General features: G+C 38.6%; 1 protein-coding gene across 4 annotated transcripts in view; it reads left to right on the forward strand.

Annotated features, from left to right (window-relative positions):
* The window catches only part of COL18A1 (collagen type XVIII alpha 1 chain), a 197,963-nt gene that overhangs the window by 148,101 nt on the left and 28,172 nt on the right, over positions 1 to 21,690 (forward strand). For 3 of the 4 annotated variants that reach the window (XM_058154791.1, XM_058154766.1, XM_058154782.1), the window contains 17 exons: positions 194 to 314; positions 1,629 to 1,735; positions 2,800 to 2,826; positions 6,701 to 6,904; positions 9,201 to 9,227; positions 10,278 to 10,340; positions 10,497 to 10,583; positions 11,365 to 11,418; positions 11,865 to 12,023; positions 12,618 to 12,680; positions 12,841 to 12,885; positions 15,689 to 15,811; positions 17,871 to 17,942; positions 18,039 to 18,083; positions 18,713 to 18,757; positions 20,313 to 20,375; positions 20,881 to 20,916. In XM_058154791.1, the coding sequence (XP_058010774.1) occupies positions 194 to 314; positions 1,629 to 1,735; positions 2,800 to 2,826; positions 6,701 to 6,904; positions 9,201 to 9,227; positions 10,278 to 10,340; positions 10,497 to 10,583; positions 11,365 to 11,418; positions 11,865 to 12,023; positions 12,618 to 12,680; positions 12,841 to 12,885; positions 15,689 to 15,811; positions 17,871 to 17,942; positions 18,039 to 18,083; positions 18,713 to 18,757; positions 20,313 to 20,375; positions 20,881 to 20,916 (1,341 nt within the window). The remainder of the gene's footprint in view (positions 1 to 193; positions 315 to 1,628; positions 1,736 to 2,799; positions 2,827 to 6,700; positions 6,905 to 9,200; positions 9,228 to 10,277; positions 10,341 to 10,496; positions 10,584 to 11,364; positions 11,419 to 11,864; positions 12,024 to 12,617; positions 12,681 to 12,840; positions 12,886 to 15,688; positions 15,812 to 17,870; positions 17,943 to 18,038; positions 18,084 to 18,712; positions 18,758 to 20,312; positions 20,376 to 20,880; positions 20,917 to 21,690) is intronic. The other variant, XM_058154775.1, reaches the window with a different exon arrangement.

Raw genomic sequence — 21,690 nt, forward strand, 5'->3', positions numbered from 1 at the left:
CAGGCCCATCCCTTGTTCTTTTTCCAAACAGGCTAACTTTCCTCTGTGTTTGTGTGCATTTGTATGTTTTTCATGTGTAAGAGGGAAAGAGAAGAATTGCTAGACCCAACAGTCACTTTTTCAGAATCAATTATTTGTCTTGGGTTGTCAGCTCTGGTACAAGAGGAGGTCTAATTCAATTCTTTGTCTCTAGGTAATTCCTCTGTTGTCAAAACTTCCAGTGCCCCCACCTGTTACTTCCCCTGCCATTGCCAAAAACCCTGTGCAGTTAGAGGAGACTGAATATACTGAGAGGCCAACATATGTTCCTGCAAGTAAGTTCTTGTTTCCTAATACTGGCAAAATTTTATCAAAAAGTGGGGAATTTTAACAACAACAACAACTACTACTACTACTACTACTAATAATAATAATAATAATAATGAGATTTACTATTAAGCACAAAAAAGTGTTTTTTTATATCATGAAAACAAGCAATGTTCTCAACTTGTTATCTCTTGCTAATGTTACATTGAACATTAATTAATATAGTACAACTTCAATAACTATCTACCTATCTATAGATATTATCCTTTTTTGGAATCTTTATGTAATTTTTATTTATTTATTTAATTTAATCTTAAATTTATTTAATCTTAAATTTTAAAAAGTGGGGAATACTGTGACATAGTTGTGCAGAAAGGAGTACAAAAGTAATCAGAATCTTGCATGTCCTTCAAGTTAAGCTTGTATAGAGCAAGCCAAAATATAGGCGACAAAGTACAGAATTCTGCACCTTTTATTGAGAAGAAAAAGGTGTATAAATGAATGTGGAGAAGACTCTAGTTTTACAGTTGAACCGATTTATTGGTATGCAAATTCAAATGTGAAGATAGAAAGAAGTTAGGATTTAAAAAATAATAATAATAGCTAACTGGTAGGTCTTTTGTATGTCATGTTGTAGCTTTCAATGATGTTGTGAGGATGAGTGTTAACAGTATTTCAGAAAGGGAAAGGGGTCTTTGTGATATATTTTTTAATTAATGTATTAATGTGATGAAAAGAATACTATTTACATGCCATGCATGCTAGTAGTATGATTATGCACTAGTGTAGTGTTTCTCAACTTTAGCAATTTGTAAGATGTTTGTTCTCCCTCTAGCAGAATTCTGGGAGTTGAAGGCCACACATCTTAAAATAGCTAAAGTTGAGAAACATGTACTACAAAATCTCCTTGAAACAGAATTTACGATAATAATCTCTCATCTATTTAGTTCCTTTTAAATTTTGTCCTAACCCTGAACATCAAGCATTTTTTTTTTTTTTTACATTTATACCCCGCCCTTCTCCGAAGACTCAGGGCGGCTTACAATGTATAAGGCAATAGTCTCATTCTATTTGTATATTTTTTACAAAGTCAACTTATTGCCCCCCCAACAATCTGGGTCCTCATTTTACCTACCTTATAAAGGGTGGAAGGCTGAGTCAACCTTGGGCCGGGCTCGAACCTGCAGTAATTGCAGGCTTTGTGTTCTAATAACAGGCTTCTCTATTGCCTGAGCTATCCCGGCCCTTAGGTTCAGGTTTCCAGGCTCCTGTATTGCACAAAGCGAATAATTCTGCACAATTCTTTTTCATTCTGATTTTAGGTGGAACCAAAGGTGAAAAGGGAGACCCTGGAGAGAAAGGGGACCGTGGCCCCAAAGGAGATCCTGGGGCTGGGGTTTTGTCAACCAATGGTGATAAAGGAGAAAAGGTGAAGTAGCAATAAACAGCTTGCTCTCCTTTCTTATTTTTTATTGAAAGGCAACCATGTTGTGATTAAGCTCACTTAAAGAAGGAATATAGGATGACCTCTCCCCCTTTCCTTTCCTCCTTTATTAAATAATTCCGATTGTCCCCTTCATTCCCACCCTTCTATCCTGAGCCTTGCCTCCATTAGATATTTCACCTGCACAAAGAAAATGGTGATTCCCAAAAGTCAGTGAAGTGACCTTCCACCAGTTAACAATTATATCATGAATTTGGGAGTATCTTCTACAACAAACTTCAGGAGTCGTGGTGGGGAGGAAGAAACTAGGCCAGCTTGGGAATCAAAGGCATTTCAGATGGACAGTCTGGGAAACTTGTTGTCCTGCAATTGCCTAGAGTCCTTGGTGATCAGGAGTCAAAAATTAAAAAAGAAAAGAAATAGCCACCTGCCTCTATTCTCTAAATAATGGTAGCATCTGACGAGGAAGGAGGTAGCTTTTCCTGACTTTTCCAACAAAAAGATAGAAAGATTGTCCAGGACTAAAGTGCATTTGGGGGTAAACATAGGAATGTGTGAGATCAAGAGGAAAGGCAACTTCTTGTACAGGTGATTTAAAAAAAAACTTTTTTTCCCCCACTTAGGAAGGGTTGTTTCCTTCTAATGTCAGGCCACCGATATTTTTATTGCTCTTCAACCAAAGTAAACTTTATGGGAAGCCCATTTGGTTTGTGTGTTCATAAGAGATCCTTGCATTGGTTTAATGTTAAATGTTCCCAACACAAAGCATTCCCACTGTTGGAGAACAACTCCCACCTGCTCTAGCCAGCCAGTATTTTGCTAATGATAACTGATGGGAGACGGAGAACAACACATCTAGAAAGTTCTCAACTAGGGAAAAAGCTGCAGTAGCAGCAACGGAGCTCCTTTCTTTTCCCACAGAGAGCAGCTTGGTGGATAATTAATTTTGCTGAATGTTGGATTGATTGTTGGATTTTGTTGTGTGTTAGATTACGCAATACTGAAAAGCTTTGCTTTGCTCTGCTTTGCTCTGCTTTTTGCTTTTGCAGGGAGAAAAGGGGGAGCTGGGTATAAAGGTAAGCATCGCAACAATTTTTTTTTTTATTTGCATTTATATCCCGCCCTTCTCCGAAGACTCAGGGCGGCTTACACTATGTCAAGCAATAGTCTTCATCCATTTGTATATTATATACAAAGTCAACTTTTATTGCCCCCAACAATCTGGGTCCTCATTTTACCTACCTTATAAAGGATGGAAGGCTGAGTCAACCTTGGGCCTGGTGGGACTTGAACCTGCAGTAATTGCAAGCAGCTGCTGTTAATAACAGACTGTCTTACCAGTCTGAGCCACAGAGGCCCTTTTTTTGACAATCTTTTTTGCCTCTAAATAAGGTGTTAAAGGAATATTGGGGTGAGAACATAGGGCTTGCTTATCTGATATACTAATAATTATTTCACTATATGCAGATCTAAATTCGTGCGATAAACATTACCATGGCTTAACACCGGAGTGGGCAACTATGGCCCCTTTACGACCTGTGGACATGCTGGCTCAGGAATTCTGGGAGTTGAAATCCACAGGTTGAAAAAGTGCCAAAGTTGAAAAAGTGCCCTGTGTTAACACAGTAGTGTAGTTCACAACATGCTAAAACAATAGCTGAATTCCCACAAAACACTGAACATAAACAACCCAACACCAGAGTTCTTTCTAAACTAGAGGTTTCTAAACCAGGCGTTTCCAACCTATTTGCAACTAGGCTGCACGAGTGGCGGGCCGGCACATGCACATGTGTGCACAGCCTAACACAGGCAAATGATGGGTGCCAGTGCTCACAGTCTTACTCGTGAGCGGCAAGCACACACACACATACGCTGCTCCCACAAATGAAGCTATGCGCACAAATGCACACGTGCCTGCCCCTGGCACAAAAACCACCCCTCTTCGCCCCTCCTGCATGAGGCCGCCAACCCGGAAAGGTTGGGAATGCTTTTCTACACCTTTTGGTATCACACCTCCATTTTATGTAATCTTAGTGTACACACCTCCCCAAAAATTTGCAAATGTCAAAATTAACAAAAATGAACAGTGAAAACAATGTAATGAAACTTTGGGAATGGTGAATTGATTGTAACAATATGCAACTCAAAGGTTCTTCACCTTTCCTGGACTCTGTCGGCATCTCTCTAAGGGAGCTTTAACTCTCAGTTTTGGAAATTCTTCTCTAGCAATGATTGGCCTCTAAACCAGGCCAGCTGATGTAAATCATCATGTTTTCTGAGCAGAAGCAGGGATTTTTTTTGGGGGGGGGGACATAATCTACTTTATTTATTTAAAAAAATTATAATTTTTTATTCTTTCACATTTATTATTTTTATTGAAACATGGTGAACATAGCTCATATTCCTTCATCCTCCTGTTTTCCCCACCACAACAACCCTGTGAGATGAATTGAGCTGAGAAGGAGTGACTGGCCCAAAGTCACCCAGCTGGCTTTCATGCCTAGGGCAGGAGTAGAACTCAGGGTATCCCAATTGTTTTTTTTTAAAAAAAAACATTGAGATTGCATATTTTTATGCAACTGGAAAGATAACTATATATAAAATGATATATCAAAATGAAGTTTTTTTAAAGTAAAATTAGATCATAAAGGTAAAGGCTCCCCTCGCACATACGTGCTAGTCGTTGCCGACTCTAGGGGGCGGTGCTCATCTCCGTTTCAAAGCCGAAGAGCCAGCACTGTCCGAAGACATCTCCGTGATCATATGACCAGCATGACTCGACGCCAAAGGCACACAGAACTCTGTTACCTTCCCACCAAAAGCGGTCCCTATTTTTTCTACTTGCATTTTTTACATGCTTTCAAAACTGCTAGGTTGGCAAAAGCTGGGACTAGTAACGGGAGCTCACCCCGTTACACGGCAGCACTAGGGATTCGAACCGCCAAGCTGCTGACCTTTCAATCGACAAGCTCAACGTCCTAGCCCCTGAGCCACCGCGTCCCCTAAAATTAGATCATACAGGCATTAATTTATCCGTAGAATAATTTATTCCTAGGGTAACTCCGTAGCCTCCAAATTCTGTTTTTTATGTCTTCCAATCACAAAGCTTCAGCAAAAGGTAGAATGAAATGACGTTAATTTGAGGAAATCGTTTCTGATTCAAATGGGTTTCCATCTAAAAACCATAACAGTTTCTTTATGCAGTTATTTATGCGTAATTGCTCTTCTTTGCACAAAAACAAAGATTTTTTTTAACTAAGACACTCAGTTTGATAGCTTGCACTCAGAATCCCTAAATATGGAGATATCCCCTTCTTTATATTTGCTGTTGCACTATCTTGCCTCTAACATCCACTGGTACCAAATGAATCATTGCTTGGAACTTGCCTGGGGAGTGAAAGATGCTTATTGTGTTATCAGAATTTGGAGTTAAGATATTTATTGCAAAAAGCACCCACTTTCCATCATGAGATTGAATGGAATGCTTTTCTGCTTAACAGCTTGGTAAGAAGCCCTATTTTTAGACTAAAGTTATTGAGCTATTTCTACAAGGCAAAACAGTTAAATCAACCTATACTTAGTATAATATTGCAAGAAACAGAACGAGTTCCTTTCATTTTAAAAATAATTGCTTTCCTGTCCTTTTTCTTTTTAAAATATATGCTAGAACCTCTACATATTCTGTTCTGGAGCAATTGTGCAATGCAGAGCCTTCATAAGCACCTACCAAAGATGGGGAGATATTCTGGAATTCAGAGGGATCAAAACAGGACTAATTTCCTTAAAGGAAGAATCTTGATTAGCAATATAATACCCCCAAAACCTGGCAAATGGGCAAAACTTAGGTCAAGTATTTGTAGCTTTATCCCAATGAATTGTTAATTTGCATTATTTGAAAAGGGCCTGATGTAGAAAAAAGAATAAATAATCATTGCTAAATTCCGGATGGCTCAAAACATAAGCAACTGGAAACCTAAATTCTTCAGGAAAGAAAACAGTCAAATAAAAATAGGGACATTTCCTAAAACAATGCTAGCTATGAAATTAAAGTGGACCTCTGTCTAGAGGAAACATCTAGGAGGCCAAAGGTCTAGATCAGAGGTCTTCAAACTTGGCAGCTTTAAGACTTGTGGACTTCAACTCCCAGAATTATCCAGCCAGCTTGGCAGTCTTAAAGCTGCCAAGTTTGAAGACCTCTAGTCTAGACCTATGGCGTTTCCTCCCTTTAGGAAAGGGAATTAGTAGCCTCCCTCTTTTTCTTCTTTTTACTTCCATTCAGTGTCATTTCTCCTTAATGGACCAAAGGCATTATCTGTTATCCATTTCTCCCCCTTCCCTCTGCATCTGCCAAAATCGTAATCTCAGCCACCATGGAGGGTGTACTTCTTCCACTGTCTCAAATGGGCAGGTAGAACAGACAAACAGCATCTATAGATCAGATTCATGTGGGTGGTGAAGGCATGACATGCAATAAGATTTAATGTCTATTTCCTTTGCTTTGGCAATAGCATACTGTATGTAGCCTTTGCTCTCAGGCCTCTCTGTTTGCATTGCTGTTTTTGATGTGTAGGTAACAAGTTGCCAGCAGTAGATCTTGTTCCTTCTTCCAAAATAGTATTGCTTAAAGCACTTGAACCTATATGGGTTATAAACTCTGATTTAAGGCTAGAAAACAACACAAATACACAATAATTAATATATTATAGGGAGAAGAAGCCTGGTGTGCTCTAGAAATTTTGGATGATAGTTCTCATAGTCTCTTGCTGACGCAGTGCTGGGACTTATGGGGGCTGAAGTCGAGTGTGACTGGAGGCTATCAAGTTGCCTGTCTCAGTACTTCCTTTATGTGACAAAAGGAAATGGGAAAATAATTCATACCTATGTCCATTTCCAACTTAGAAGAAATTATATTTGCCTTGTTTTCATTTTTCATATTTTCTTCACCTTTAGGGAAGTGCAGGCTTTGGCTATCCAGGCTCCAAAGGACAGAAAGGTGAGCCTGGTACTCCAGGGATTCCAGGTCCAATTGGGCCCCCAGGACCTCCTGGAACCATCATGAGGCACTCTGATGGCTCTACTGTTGAGCAACCAGGAGCCATGGGCCCACCGGGACTTCCTGGGAAAGATGGTCAACCTGGAAAGGATGGAGAGCCTGTAAGTAATCTTTTTATATGATGGTTGACTTCCATCATAGGATGGAAATGTACGAATGTACGAAGGGGTTGGAACAGCTTACCTTTTAGAGTTCATTAATTTATTGCTACTCTACATTGGCATTCATGCAAGGTGTAGCCAAGGGTACCAGCCTTAACTGAACTCGTGTCACATACAGCATTCCCTATTAACAGACCAATTCTGTTTGTACAGATTTTTACCAATATAGAACAAGCAGAACCAGAGTCCAGTTTTATCCCAAGTGTGCTCAGGACAATTGGGATTTCTAACCTAAAGACAGCCTTGTAAACCAACATATTGTTGCCAGCATTCTACTATGTTACAAGATATATATAATCATTTCTCGATTTAGAATACATATACGATAAAGAGAATAGTCTGGATTCATGGAACTTTACATGTATTTGAAGATAAAAGTTGGTTATTCTACATGATGGAAGTAAAACATGCATGACTATAAATTGCTTACAGAAGGGCAAGTGGTTAAATGTATGTACCTCAGTACAATTTACTAATGAAAAAATATAGAGGCTTTTTAAAGCCTGCAGATGCTGGTTAAAAAAACAGTGGTATATAGTCTGTTGTGATTGATGAATGAATGTTTGTGTGTAAGAACATGTTTTTACCCATTTGTTATATGGAAATGAGAATTGGGTGTATCAAGAGAAACTTAAAAGTAATTTGAACAGCATAGGACTGAAGCACTGAAGAAATGTGTATAGTAAAACAAGAATCAAGAGTACCTGGATACTATAAACGAATCTGGATTAAATGCACAATGGAGTGCCCAGTGTGAAAGAATTATGTTGCATAGCTTTGCACGTAGAGAGAGAATGAATGAAGATTGAATGGATAACAAAATAAATATATGAAGGCATGGGTTGAAAGAAAGACCAAAATTAAAAAAAACAACAACCTGTGATTGGATGAAGTTGGTGACATCCTCAAGAAGAGAAATTTGAGGAGTCTATGAAGCAACGCATAAATCAGTGATTGGATGTGGTAGAAGGAAAGACGGTTTGAAAAGATAGAAAGCTACAGAGAGAAATGCTGAATGATATTGGCATAAACCAGATCAATCTATATTTTCTTTTTCTTATCTCATGGCTTAAATTTTTTTAGCTTACTATTTCTTACTCCTTTTCTGCTCTCTGCATAACATCACTTATCCTGAAAGGGAATAGCCTCATAGGTATGTATACATGTATGCACTATACATTGGAATGAGCAAAATGTAGTTACATTCTTTGTGTACAAATAAATCCATATTGATACAACCTTTCAGGTTCACCATAGAAGCCAACAGCCCTTCTTAAGATTTTATTGATTTTTTTTCTGTCCGTTTTCTTCACATTTTCTTCACGTTTTCTTCATTTGCTTCCCTCTCAGCTTTTATTTCATTCACCAGATTTAAGACTTATTTAAAAATGGAAGTGCAACTTCAAAGTGCAAAAAAACCCTTTAGTTGGTAGATTATTTTTGAAGGCTCTAATAGGCCATTTAATTAATTAATTAATTAATAATGAAGGCATGGTGGTTTTTTATACAAAACCCACAATTGGCCCTTATCTGTTAGAAATATGCCACAAAATAGTGTGCAATCAGGTTTTGAATTCTAGTGATTGCTTCCATAGACAGGAATTTTTCATTTTCAATGGAAAATTTCATCTGAGCTTTGATGTGTCTGTGGTTCTTTCAGGTAATTGTCCTCAAAACAGATTCTCTCTTTCAAATATATTTTAGTTTTGCTTCTGCTTTTCTGCCTAAATATTTTGTTCCTCCAGTCCCCAACCATGTCACGTGAGTTAGACTTGACATATCCTCCCTATCCTGTGATTCCCAATGTTTCTGAAATGTTCTGAATGTGTCTTCCAGCACATTCTGCAACCTCTGAAAGAGATTTGAGGATGAATAGATGGTCACAGGGAAGAAGGGAAACAGTCCTTCATCTTAGAGGGAAAATGAGTATCCTTCTAGTCTCCCCCTATTGGTGATTCTTTTAAATATTTTGATCGTTTGCTTCTTTTCTCATTAGTAATCCTAATATTTTTCCCTGTTCTTCTCTTTTTTTGCTTCCATTCTGAGCTACTATATTGTTGCACTCTCTTTAGTACAGTCAAAATTAAGACAAGATATTTTTCCTATGTTTTGTGCAAGTCTGAGTGAGCTATATCCCTGTAGCTGATTTAGCCAGAAGGTAGCAGAGGAAATTAGCCTGGGGCTTTTACAGTGTAAAAGTGCTTAACTTCTGTTTCCAATGTTTTGTTCTTTTTAGGGGGATCCTGGTGAAGATGGTAAACCAGTAAGTTCTCTTGTTTCTTCCTCACATTTCAGATACGAACTTTTTAGGTTTGAACTATACAGTTGTAAAGAAATTCTGTCCTGAACGTCTCACAGAAAAATGATGGCAATCTTATACAAGTTTGCTCAGAAGTTATTCCCCTTATGTTTAATGAGTTAACTCTCAAGTAGATATGAATAAGATTGTATCCTAAGCCAGGGGTCTCCAACCTTGGCAACTTTAAGCCTGGAGGATTTCAACTCCCAGAATTCCCCAGGCAGCAAAGCTGGCTGAAGCCTTCTGGGAGTTGAAGTCTTCCAGTCTTAAAGTTGCCAAGGTTGGAGACCCCTGTCCTAAGCCACATTTTATACAGACATTTCCATACCAGCCTTTTAATAAAAAACAAACAAGCTTGTTCTAAGTTCATTCAAATGAAATGTGTAATGATTAGGTAGGCAAATCTGTAAACTACCCAATAACATAACTGAGTTAATGTAATCTCTCCAAATGCCGCCCCCCAACCTAAGAAATATGAAAAACAAAACCCGGGAAGCCAAAAGAGTAAACTATTGGCATGCAAGTATTATATTTAGAATGCTCTTACAAAATATATTCTTTTTTTTAAAAAAAAATCTAAATTATTTCTAAATGCAGTTTGTCACTCTCAGATATGTTATTGCATATTTGTTTATGAGTAATAAACTATGTTGAAAAGACAAATTCCTTGTGTGTCCAATCTCACTCAGCCAATAAAAAATTCTATTCTATTCTATTCTAAATGTTGCTTGAAATATTTGAAAAAGAGTTGAAATATTGTAACAGAAACCAGCAGACTTTAAAATGGGAAAAACACATCTCAGCAAAAAGTCCTTATCAGTTGCATCAGACAGAAGATGACTCACACATTGGACTAAGCAAAGGGTTCACAAACTGGGGTCAGGGCCCATCAGAGGGTTATAAGTGACTTAGAGGGAGGTCACAATTTTTTGTACAAGTAAACAAAATTATGGATTTTGAAAAATCAGCTAACTAGGCTTGATCAAAACACATAATTATGTATTTATTTTATAGGGCGATGTTGGTCCCCAAGGATTCCCTGGCACTCCGGGTGAGCCTGGCCTGAAAGGCGAAAAGGTACAAGTACTCTTAAGGCTATAAAAATATGGCTGTGCTGTTACGGGAGCATTTTCCGAGAAGTCTGTTTTGAGTGAGGGATTCTGGGAGCATTTCTAGGGATAGGGATGATTGTAATCATTGTTCTGAGCTGTGCAACTTGTTCTTTCCATCTAGGGAGAATCAGGTGTTGGTGTGAGAGGTCCTCCTGGCCCCCCAGGCCCACCTGGGAAACCTGGATTGAGTTCCAAAGTGGATAAATTGGTGAGTTCCAAAAGCTTGGACAAAGACAGAGTAGAACTTGTTTTCTTGGTCTTATCCCACCCAGGAAATGATGCTGCAGTGCCAAGACAGCTTTCTGCTTTTCTCTTTAGGCAAATTATCTCCCTTCTGTAACCTGAGTTAGATCTATATAAGTTGACTTTCCACCGGCTGAATGAAAATACCAGGTGGCAGGGATTGCATGTGCCCCTGCTGCCCCCATTCTCAAATCTGAAACATGTTGGGAGCTATGCAGGAGGTAGGAGAACAAGGGAAAAATCACTCTGCACCACTGCAAGCCCACTTCTGTATCTTTGGGTGGAGCTTTATTATGTACCTGCCAAACCTGTTCCTTCCTAAGTCTAGGGAGAATCCTTTAATTTTCTCCAGCTTTTAACATTCTAAATTGCTTGGACATATTTGTGGTTCTGCCTTGAATAGTGTTGTATTTTTACTGTTGTAATGTTTTATTTTAAATATTTCTGGGAGAATTTACATAAATATTCATTACTCATTGGCTGTTCATTCAGTCTTCCAGGTGGAAGATTTAGTATATAAAGTAAGTATTAAATTGCAGAATAACACCTCCACCCACCCCCCACCCCCAAAAAAATTATTAACATGCCCTCTTTGTCTGGATTTCTTTTCAATGTAAACCAAGAATACAGCAGATGAAATTAGGCCAACATATTACTTTGAACTACTTAGGTCTTTGTTTCAATAGCATTTGAGCTTTGATATACTTGGTGTATCATTTGTTTGCATCTGTGCTTTTTTCTTCCAGACATTTATAGATATGGAGGGCTCTGGTTTTGGAAGCGAGTTGGAGTCTTTGCGAGTAAGTACCTAAGTTGTATGAATAGGGGAACCAATGTTCCATTGATTAGACTGGATTTGGGAGGAACAAAGAGAGAAACAATAATAGTGGCCTTCCTCAATATTGAGTCATCCAGATGTTTCAATACACTAACTCCAAAAATAGCTCCATTAATTTTTAGCCAGAAGCCCAAAGTCTCTGTACAGCATGATCTTCAAACATGAATGGTGCAGCATTTGCTCAGCAAGAAAATTAACTTGGCTAGAATAAGAACATTTATTTGTTGGGTGCACCTCAGATTAGAACAGAGCTCTCGAAACTTGGCAACTTTGTGGAGTTCAATTTCTGAAATTCCTTAGCCAGCTATGCTGGCTGGGGAATTCTGGAAGTTGAAATCCACAGATCTCAAAGTTGCCAAGCTTGGAGCCGCTTGGGTTAGAATGTACATTATATTTATTATGTTTCAGGGTCCCAGAGGGCCACCTGGGCCTCCAGGCCCTCCTGGTGTACCTGGTTTACCAGGACAACCTGGAAGATTTGGGACAAATGGCACTGACTTTCCAGGCCTCCCAGGCCTCCCTGGAGTTCCAGGGAGAAATGGCAACTCAGGAATCCCAGGACCTCCGGTGAGTAAAGGGGAAAATATCCTGCAACTCCAAAAGCTACCCAGTGCCTCACTCTGTCATGGTAAGCAAGTTTTCTGTTGTGTAGTGTGTGTAGTGGGTGGAGGTTTGCATGTCCCTTTTCTAGCTGCATGTCCCTTATCATGCTGAATGCTGGGTGTTAATGAAGAACATGTCTCACTGGCATATTAGTAGAATTGTCTGGAAATGAGGGTTGGATTTGGCTTCTGTGGTCTAGTAGTCAAAGTGTTGGACTAGAATAAGGTTCATGTGCACCTTCAGCCATTGAAGCTCACTGGGTGACTTATGGCATCCATCAGTCATTCTCTCACTCCAACATACCTTATAGGCTTATTGTGGGGGGAAATTTAGAGTAAGGAAATGATGTATGCTGCTTTGACTCCTATAAAACTAATAAAAAGAAATAAATAAATACAGACAGGTTAATAGTGGTAAGAAAATCAAGCTTTTATTAAACCTCTGTGGATATAGATGTCCACATTTTCCAAAGTATAAATGCCACACAAAAATCCTGCATAGGATAATCTCTGAACAGTTTGATTTAACTGAAGAAAAATTTTTCATACTGTTTTCCAGGGCCCACTTGGGCCTCCAGGAAAAGATGGCATCCCTGGTCAAACTGGAGAAAAAGGAGTACCGGTATGTATTTTTCCTTTTCAACGATGCTCAGGATCACTAGAGTACACACTCAGGAGGACCAGCCGGGGAAACTGGACTTCCTGTGCCATTACCTACTTTGTCAAGGTGTGTTTCAGCACTTCAATGTAAATTCACTGGTCTTTTCCTTTCTTGTTTCCAGGGAGAATCAGGTGAAATGGGCTTTCCAGGACCACCTGGACCAAAGGTACAATTACTTATTTTCTAAAGAAATAGTTACTAGTCCCTATGTTGATTCTAGTTTGGTAACATTACAACATTGTAAGGTTTTTTTTTAATGTATATACGAAGTTTTTTGAGTGCAAGTGTTTAAAAATTTTCAATTTTCAATTTCACTGAATCAGGTTCCAATGTTGGTGATTTCACAAATATGTCCATGTAGTTTTCTTGGCAACAGTATGAAACTAGTTTGTCAGTCTCTTCTTCCTGGTGGTGGGATAAGTGGGTGGCTGGAGAGACAGAAATTCCCAGATTATCCTACAGTCTTTATAGTGTCTGTTGCATCGGATAGGATTCAACTACTAACTAGGAAATATCCTTCTTAACTTTTCAAGATCAGTCAAGGCTGTGTGCTTTATTTTTCTGCCAAGCATTTGTGTTTGTACGTATAACTGATTTTATCAATCCCATTTGAAACTCATCCCAGTGTTCTGTGGAAGGAAACATATTTACAGCTCATGCTCCCTTTCAAAAAGCCCAGGGCTTTTATGGCGTTGTAAGTATTCTAGTTGTAGGTGCTGAGAATACAATATTGTGTTAGAGATGCCTTTTGTACTTACGGAGAAATGCAATTTTCTTCCCTCTCAGGATGTGGTAGCAAAACAGGTTTGTAGTGGAAGTATGTTCCAGGATTGCCTTCCAGGAGAACATAATCTTATTTTATAAAGTTACATATTATGTGATATGTAACTAAGAAGATAGTTTCTCCTGCCCTGAAAACAGCTTGGTTGGTTTCAAAATATACTAGATTAGGGGACTTAATTCCATGTGCCAGAACTTAATGGAACTTAAGGGGACTTAATTCTATGTGCCAAAGAATGGAATTATGCCAAAAAAACAGCATTATAATACATTATTAACTCAGAAAAATCTGTATAGCCCACTGTGAGATGTGGACATAATTTTCAACATTTGATATTTTGGATGAAGTGTCTTCCATTACTGCCCCACCTGATTGTTAAAGGTGGAATTTCTTTTATATCAACATCTTCCTTTAGCAAATACAGGTGGGGTTCTTTGAACTACTTTTAACCCCCTTCCAGATTCCAGTCTTCATGCCATTATATGTTATAAAGTACACACATTTCATTTGATTAAATGAGCCTCTGTTCATAAAGCCATCTGCTTTTGTTAACATTTTCCACCTCTTGATTTCTTCCTCTTTGCCTTGTATATGATTCTTTGAAATGTTCATTTATAAGTTACTGCGGTTGTTAACTAAAAGAGTATTGCCAATGAAACATCTCTAAAAAGTGCTCAGTTATCTGGCCTTCCCAGGTTTTCTTGCTGGACTTTTACTCCTCCATATTTTCCATTGATAAAGCGGATAAATAGCATAGTTTCCATCTAACAAGCTCAAGAGGCAGCAGCCAACTTGGCTCCCAGTGAGAAAATGTTGGCCTAAATTCTCAACTCCTTCACATCAGAAATTTCTCGTGAAGGTTTTCAACTTAATGTAACATTCCATTGTTATCGTTCTAAGAAGTGGGCATAATTTATAGATTCATGTACCAGCCACTTAATCATATGACTTCTACAAGATGAGTTAAATTTCCACTGTCAAACACAATATGCAGAACATAATAAGAGACCTGCTGGATGAGGCCAAAAACCTATCTAACCCACTTCCTAATGCCTGGACTAACTAGATACATTCAGAAAGGTCAGAAATCACAGCAAAGACAATGGCTATGATGCTCCCAAGCAGGTATTGTTTAAATATGCTGATTGTGATTCAGAAGGTAATAAACAGCCATCAAACCTGAAAGCAACTGATCATTTGGTCCTCCACTAATTTGCTGAGTCCTATTTTAACTTGTTTTAAATTGGTGGGCTTCAAATTCTATCAACCCCAAGTAAAGTGGCCAATAGTTGGGTGTCATAGGAGCTGCAATCCAACACATCAAGATAATCTGCCTGGACCTGAGTAAATGAAACTGACACTGGCATTTCAGAGAAGGGGTGTTTTTTAATTAACAAATCAAAAAGCTAAGAGCAGAACTCTATTAAATATAAAAAGGGTTGTATTTGCTAATGTGGGTTGTACTTGTTGCAACTACTTTCCCCTTTCAGCATGCTCGTTCTGTCATGCAATAAAGGGTGTGAACATAATTTCTAAGACAGCATATGTTGTCAACTATCTTAAGTCATAGCAAATTTGCCCCTTACTTATTTTGCTTGTGCGAGATGCTTATTTTTCTGAGGTTCCATAAGCACGGTATCACAATCACACAAGATGTGACGTCACACCTAAAATGTCAACTGTATTCTTCAGTTTTGAGCAAGTAGTCATAATGTGTATAATCTTGCATTTTTATTGAATCTCAAAGCAACATATGGTAATATGTGTAGCACAATCACAACCATCTATTTTGTTTATTTATTAATTTCTTATGCCACCCATCTCCCTTATAAGCTGACTCTACCCATTCTGTATAATGTAGATGCAATTCTGGGATTTGGTTCCAACAAATATACTTAGCTTCATGCTTGCAGAAGAACATTTTGTTCTGTGAATACCTTGCTTGGTACGATGTAGTAAGGGATGAATGATGTAATTAGGCATTTGTATACCTCTAAAAGCAAGCAACCAAGCTCAGAGAGCACTCCATGGATGTATATACATACGCAGACAATCAGATAATCAGAAATCTGTGAGTCATGGATACATGCATTCCTATCTTTCTATTTTGAAATTCTAATTTGCGTGGCTCTGAATACTTTACCCCTTGTTAGAAATAGACTTATCTTAATTTTTAATGTACTTTCAGGGCAACCAAGGAGTCCCAGGATTTCCAGGAACACCAGGTGAACCTGGTCTCGCAGGCCTTCCTGGGCCAATGGGACCCCGTGGATTGCCTGGGCCCCCTGGGCCAGGCATTGCAGCAGAATTTGTGAGTACCAAATATTTGAGTGTGGTTTAGAAGAAGGTGCAAAATGCTGAAGAGCACTGCAGTTTCTAGTTTGATCTATTTGTTACTCGTTATTGCCATCACTGAACCATCAATGTCCTTGATAGTTCACAGGAAAATAGTAGAAGTTGACCAAATCTATAACAATTTGAGATCCAATACAGAGTGGGAAGACAGATAAAGTTGAAGAAATACAGGGAGAATGTCCCTTCAGTTCATTTATTATTCCCAGCAAGGCTCTATGCGAAGTTCTTATTTTAGAACTCATGTTGGGCAAGCAATAATTCGTGGATGCAGTTCTTGGATAAATATGTTTATTGCAAGAACCAGGTTAACTCTAAGTATAAAATATTCTAAGTATAAAATAAATTATTCGTTTAGAATAAAATCAGAGTTTGATTCTTCTGTTTCTTTCTCCCACCCACATGGTGCAACAGTGGGGAGGCCTCCCTCCATCCTTTGTAATAGACAAAGTTGTTTGAGTCTTATTTGCTTCTGAAATAGAAGGATGAAGACTAGAAAAGATTAAGGCAGTGGCTTACTGAGAGAGGAGGACATTCTGTGGAAAGCTTTGTTGGAAAACCCTTTAAATGAGGGGATTACCACTTATACTCAGAGGTCAGGAAAGACAAATCTGTCTCCTCATCTTTTTATTCCTTCATTATGAAAAACTTCGATCTGTTAGGGGGGATCAATGAAGTTTGGAAGACCAAGGACAAAAGACAAATCTTTTTGGCACCAAAGGCTGCTATAGAGGAGAGAAAAGCTACAGTGATGATGATAATCACAGAAAGGGAGACTGTGTCATTGATGACATCATGTTTCATTGAGAGTGAAAAAAATGGGGTTGAATAGTATTTGTTACGTTATACATAGCATATATGTGTGTATACACTTGCATACACACACACACACACACACATAATTGTACAATTGTATTTTTTAATTTTATTTATATCCTACATTAATTTTTTATAATAACTCAAGGGGGCAAACATTCCTAATACTTCTTCCTCATCCTATTTGTTCCCATAACAACAACCCTGTGAAGTGTGTTAGGCTGAGAGAGAGTGACTGGCTCAGAATCACCCAGCCAGCTTTTCTGGTTTCTAGCTGGGTGCCTTAACCGCTAGACGAAACAAACCCAATAACCTAGGAAAAGCTAAAATATTGGGAGATGATAAGAAAAGAAGAGTTTAGCTATCAGAAATATGCGTCGCATCTCACATCTGTAAGTAGAAAAAAATATATAACTGAAATTAGAAACATTTAGAAGATGAGCTATTTTCAGTTCAACCAAGATATAAACCAATAGGAAGTAAGATGCAAGAAAGAAAAATACAATCCTCTATGTAGGGGTGAAATGCTCCCGATTCGGACTGGATCATCCGATCCGGTAGCGATGGCGGTGGGTGGTTCGGAGAAAAAATGCTTCTAAAAGTTTTTTTAAAAAAGCCTCTGATGATCGCGCGGCTCAGCTGGCTTTGTCAGAGGCTTTTAAAACCTCTTTGGCCAAAGAGGTTGTAGAAAAAATGCTTTTAAAAGGCTCCTCTGACAATCACAGCTGAGTTGCCTGATCGTCAGAGGCTTTTTTTTCTTTTAAAGGCAAAAAAAAATGCTTTTAAAAGAAAAGAAAAGCCTCTGACAATCAGGCAACTCAACTGGGATCGCCAGAGGAGCCTTTTAAAAGCATTTTTTCTACAACCTCTTCGGCCAAAGAGGTTGTAGAAAAAATGCTTTTAAAAGAAAAAAAAAGTTGGCCATGCCCACCTAGTCACATTAGGCGCCTCCCCAAGCCACACCCACAGAACCGGTAGTAACAAATTTTACATTTCACCCCTGGTTTAACAAGCTAGGAAATGAGCATATGGATTGGCCTGTCATTAGGACTATCATCCTTCCTATCTTCATTCATTGCCTTGTTCCTTTCAAGTATTTATAATATGTTGGGCAGGGAAAGAGACACAGCCTTAACAAAATGATATTCAAAGGAGACACATGATAACATACTAGTTGACTAATAACGTCTATTACTTTTTAGGTCGACATGGAGGGCTCAGGATTCCCAATTGTTTCTGGTGGACCTGGAACTCGTGGGCCAGAAGGTCCTCCGGTAATCCACTTTATATTCCTTTTTATGGATAGGAATATGGATATGCAAGCCTATGAAGACTGACTGGATTTAGCTGTAACTTCTTTCTATTTGCAGGGGCTTCCAGGACTCCCAGGGCCTCCAGGGCCTCCAGGACCTAAGGTCTGGATTTTAAAACAATGGATGCTTTTGCTTCATTACCTGAAACATAGATAGTTTAGCAGGGTGGCTTTGTCTATTTTCATTTGGAATTGTCTCTGCAAATGGTAAGGGGCATTTTATGAGTGACCCTTACCATGCTCTTCCAAGCCTTCTGATACCCTCTGATTCTAAAACGTTTCCTGTCCTTAGAATACACTTTAATGCTATTTTTTTTCATTAGCCTATTGAAATTCACTTTGAAATATATAAGGTGTACAGAGCTGGTGCAGTATTGCTGATTCAAAAACTGAACTGATAAGAATGGTACATATATGCTGTATCTTGCACAAGCCAAGATTTTGCACAAGTAATTGATAAAGAAGTTATGGGGATGTTCCTTATTATTAGACCAGTGATCCTGTGCTTGGATCATAAATCAGGAATATCTGTTGGACCATTTGTTGTTCCCACAGTCCAAAAACAAGATAGGTAGACATGCAAATGGCTTATTTTTCTGTGTTTTATTTAGACCCTGTGACACATTGTAACTCTTGATTCATGTGCCCCCACAAAAAAGATAACCCTATGTATATTAAGTAGTATTTGTAAAAAGAAAATAGTCATATATCAGTCTTTTTTTTAAACTCTAGGGAGATGAGGGCATCATTGGTCTCCCAGGCTTGCCAGGCGAAAAGGTAAGTTCATATCGATGTTTGATTAAAATACTTATATTTATATTCCCTGATTCTAGCTTAAAGAAATGTTTTATTCATGTACTATTAAAAGAATTAGGGCTGTACATACATAAAACATGACCTACAGTAAAGACGCATTTTGGACTTTGCATCTCCGTGAGCATTGTTCATCTCTACTTCATGACAGCAACTTGTTATTTTCAAGATATGGCACAAAATGTAAATAAAAAAGGGCACTGGTTTAAGGACATTTATTTGGTTGGATGTTTTTAAGAAAAAGAGATACAGGCTTAATGATATTTATTTGTTTGTTTGTTTGGCTTATTTGGTCACCCATCTTATGTACCATAATATTGGACAGCTCATAGTAGCAACAATAATCTATAAAAAAAAATACAAACAAGCATCCGAACAAAATAACTTCTGGCACCCTAAACCACATTCCCCAAAACATAAGCAATTAGAGTGAATGAGCCGCAGCCTCACACAATCCCAACACTTGGAAGAAGAGCCACTAGCTCCATTGGGGATGTGCAATCCCAGGGGTATCAAATCACGAGGCAGATGTGTCACTCACAGGCTGAGCCCATCCCAGCTCCACAAAGGGAAAAAACGATACAATATGTCATGTGATGGCAATGTGATGCCGCGAATTTGACACCCGTGTGCTATCCCAATCCAGAGTCAAAGATAATGCATAATCAGATCCAGAAGGGCCAAAATCCCAAAGCCATTCTATCTTGCTAGAGTTCAGTTGAAGCTTATTCCTTACCATCCAGATTTTCACATACTCCAGATATTGGGTCATCACATGAATGTCATTGCCAGTCTGACCTGAGACAGAGTTGTACTCATACTGATGATACTGCAGTTAGTTCTGTTGAATGACCTCATCCAACCGTTTCATGTAGATATTTAGAAGCAATGAGAGACATGAACCTTAAAATACACCACAGTACAGGAGTCTGGGATAGACTTTCCCCCCTCTCCAACACTCATTAGAACCAGCCACAAAAAAAGAACAACTTCAAAACACCTGAAGCCAGTCTGGAATGATACTGTGGTTGATGAAGCTGAATCTATTCATAATATGGCTCTTAAGGGAGGCTCCACATTTTTTCCTGCTCACATGGAAATCTAAAATAAATTAGGCTTCTTTAAATTGATAGGAGTGAAGCCATGTTAGCCTTCCCAAGAAAAACTGACAGAAAACACAACTAAATAAACTAATTCTACTTTACTATAAGGCTCCATTAACGGAATTTTGGAAGCCTAGAAGTAGACTTCCCACTGTTTTTAACTGCTTGGTTCATTTGGTCCTTCTTAAGTTTCTTTCTCTGACTGTTAATTTATTGGGGGCTCCTCCCTCAAATGTCTGATTGTTTCGTAGGCAGCATCTTTCCGCCTCCATATATTACAGGTCATATGCTTTCTTGAAGCCTGAAGCACTTAATCATTTTTGAAGCATTGCACAGCCTTAAATATATTTTAATGGGAGTTGAATTGTTAAATTATATTTGTGATGATAACCAGGAGTTTTCCCCCCTTCCCACAGGGATATCCTGGTTTGCCAGGATTAGATGGTCGCCCTGGATTAGAAGGTTTCCCAGGACCACAAGTGAGTAAGGCATTCAGTCCAAGTACTACTCCTTCCAATTCCTTATGATTTTAGGAATTATTAGAAATACTTCTTGAAAGCTTCTAGCCCTCAGACCGGCAGATTACGATATAAATAACCTGTACATAAAGTTCTCCAGAAAGCATCAAGTAGCAGGGCTGCTGCTAAAAATGGACTTTGATTCCTTATAATGAACATGTATGGCGTCTGTTTCCATTTGGTTAATTTAAAGTGACAGGGATATTTCTTCAATATCTGTAAGTGACCACACATACTTCAAATATTTGTTGTAATACTGATGATTGTTTATAGCTTTTAATTCATATAAGTAGCCTCTATTCATTAATGAGAGAGATCATTTATAAAAGGAGAATAGACTGAGTTGTTGTTCTGTTTCTAAGTTGTGTCTGACTTTTTGCGACTCCATGGACCACAGCATGCCAGGCCCCACTGTCTCCCAGAATTTGCCTTCTTTCCTGAAAATGTCTTTTTCTCCCTATTTCAGGGACAAAAGGGTGAAGAAGGAGGCCCAGGGCCTAAAGTGAGTACCATCTAGATTTGAGAAGAAATTATGCTTGTGTGTTGTGTGATAACATTTGGCTTTTTCCCCCGAGGAATTTTGGTGAAGTCTGAAGAACATTAGAATTTATTTTGTTTTAAAACTACACATTTCGAAACTTTTAGTTGATGATTCCTATGACATCTAACAAATACCCCCAATTCACCTATTAATGAAATATGTGTGCAATCTATATCTTCACTGATCTAGTTGTCATTATAGAGCATGAGGAGGCTCTGCACTACATCCTACAACATCTTGAGTCTCCAAAGACCTATGCAAGGGTCCTTTTTGTAGACTTTAGTTCAGCATTCAATACCATCATTCCAGACATTCTTCTAACTAAGCTAAACCAGCTACAGGTACTGGAACAGACTTGTAAGTGGATCACAAGCTTCCTAACAAACAGGAAGCAGCAGGTGAAGCTAAGCAAGATCACATCAAATACCTGTACAATTAGCACAGGGGCCCCCCAAGGCTGTGTGCTCTCCCCACTTCTCTTCTCTCTGTATACCAATGACTGCATCTCCAATGATCCATCTGTTAAGCTACTGAAGTTCGCAGATGACACAACAGTGATTGGTCTCATTCGAGACAATGACGAATCCGCATATAGACGAGAGGTCGAACGACTAGCCTTGTGGTGCAACCAAAACAATCTGGAACTGAACACACTCAAAACCGTAGAAATGGTGGTAGACTTTAGGAGAAACCCTTCCATACTTCCACCTCTCACAATACTTGACAACACAGTAT

This window comes from Ahaetulla prasina, chromosome 1 (genome assembly GCF_028640845.1).
Source record: "Ahaetulla prasina isolate Xishuangbanna chromosome 1, ASM2864084v1, whole genome shotgun sequence".
NCBI classification, from domain to species: domain Eukaryota; kingdom Metazoa; phylum Chordata; class Lepidosauria; order Squamata; family Colubridae; genus Ahaetulla; species Ahaetulla prasina.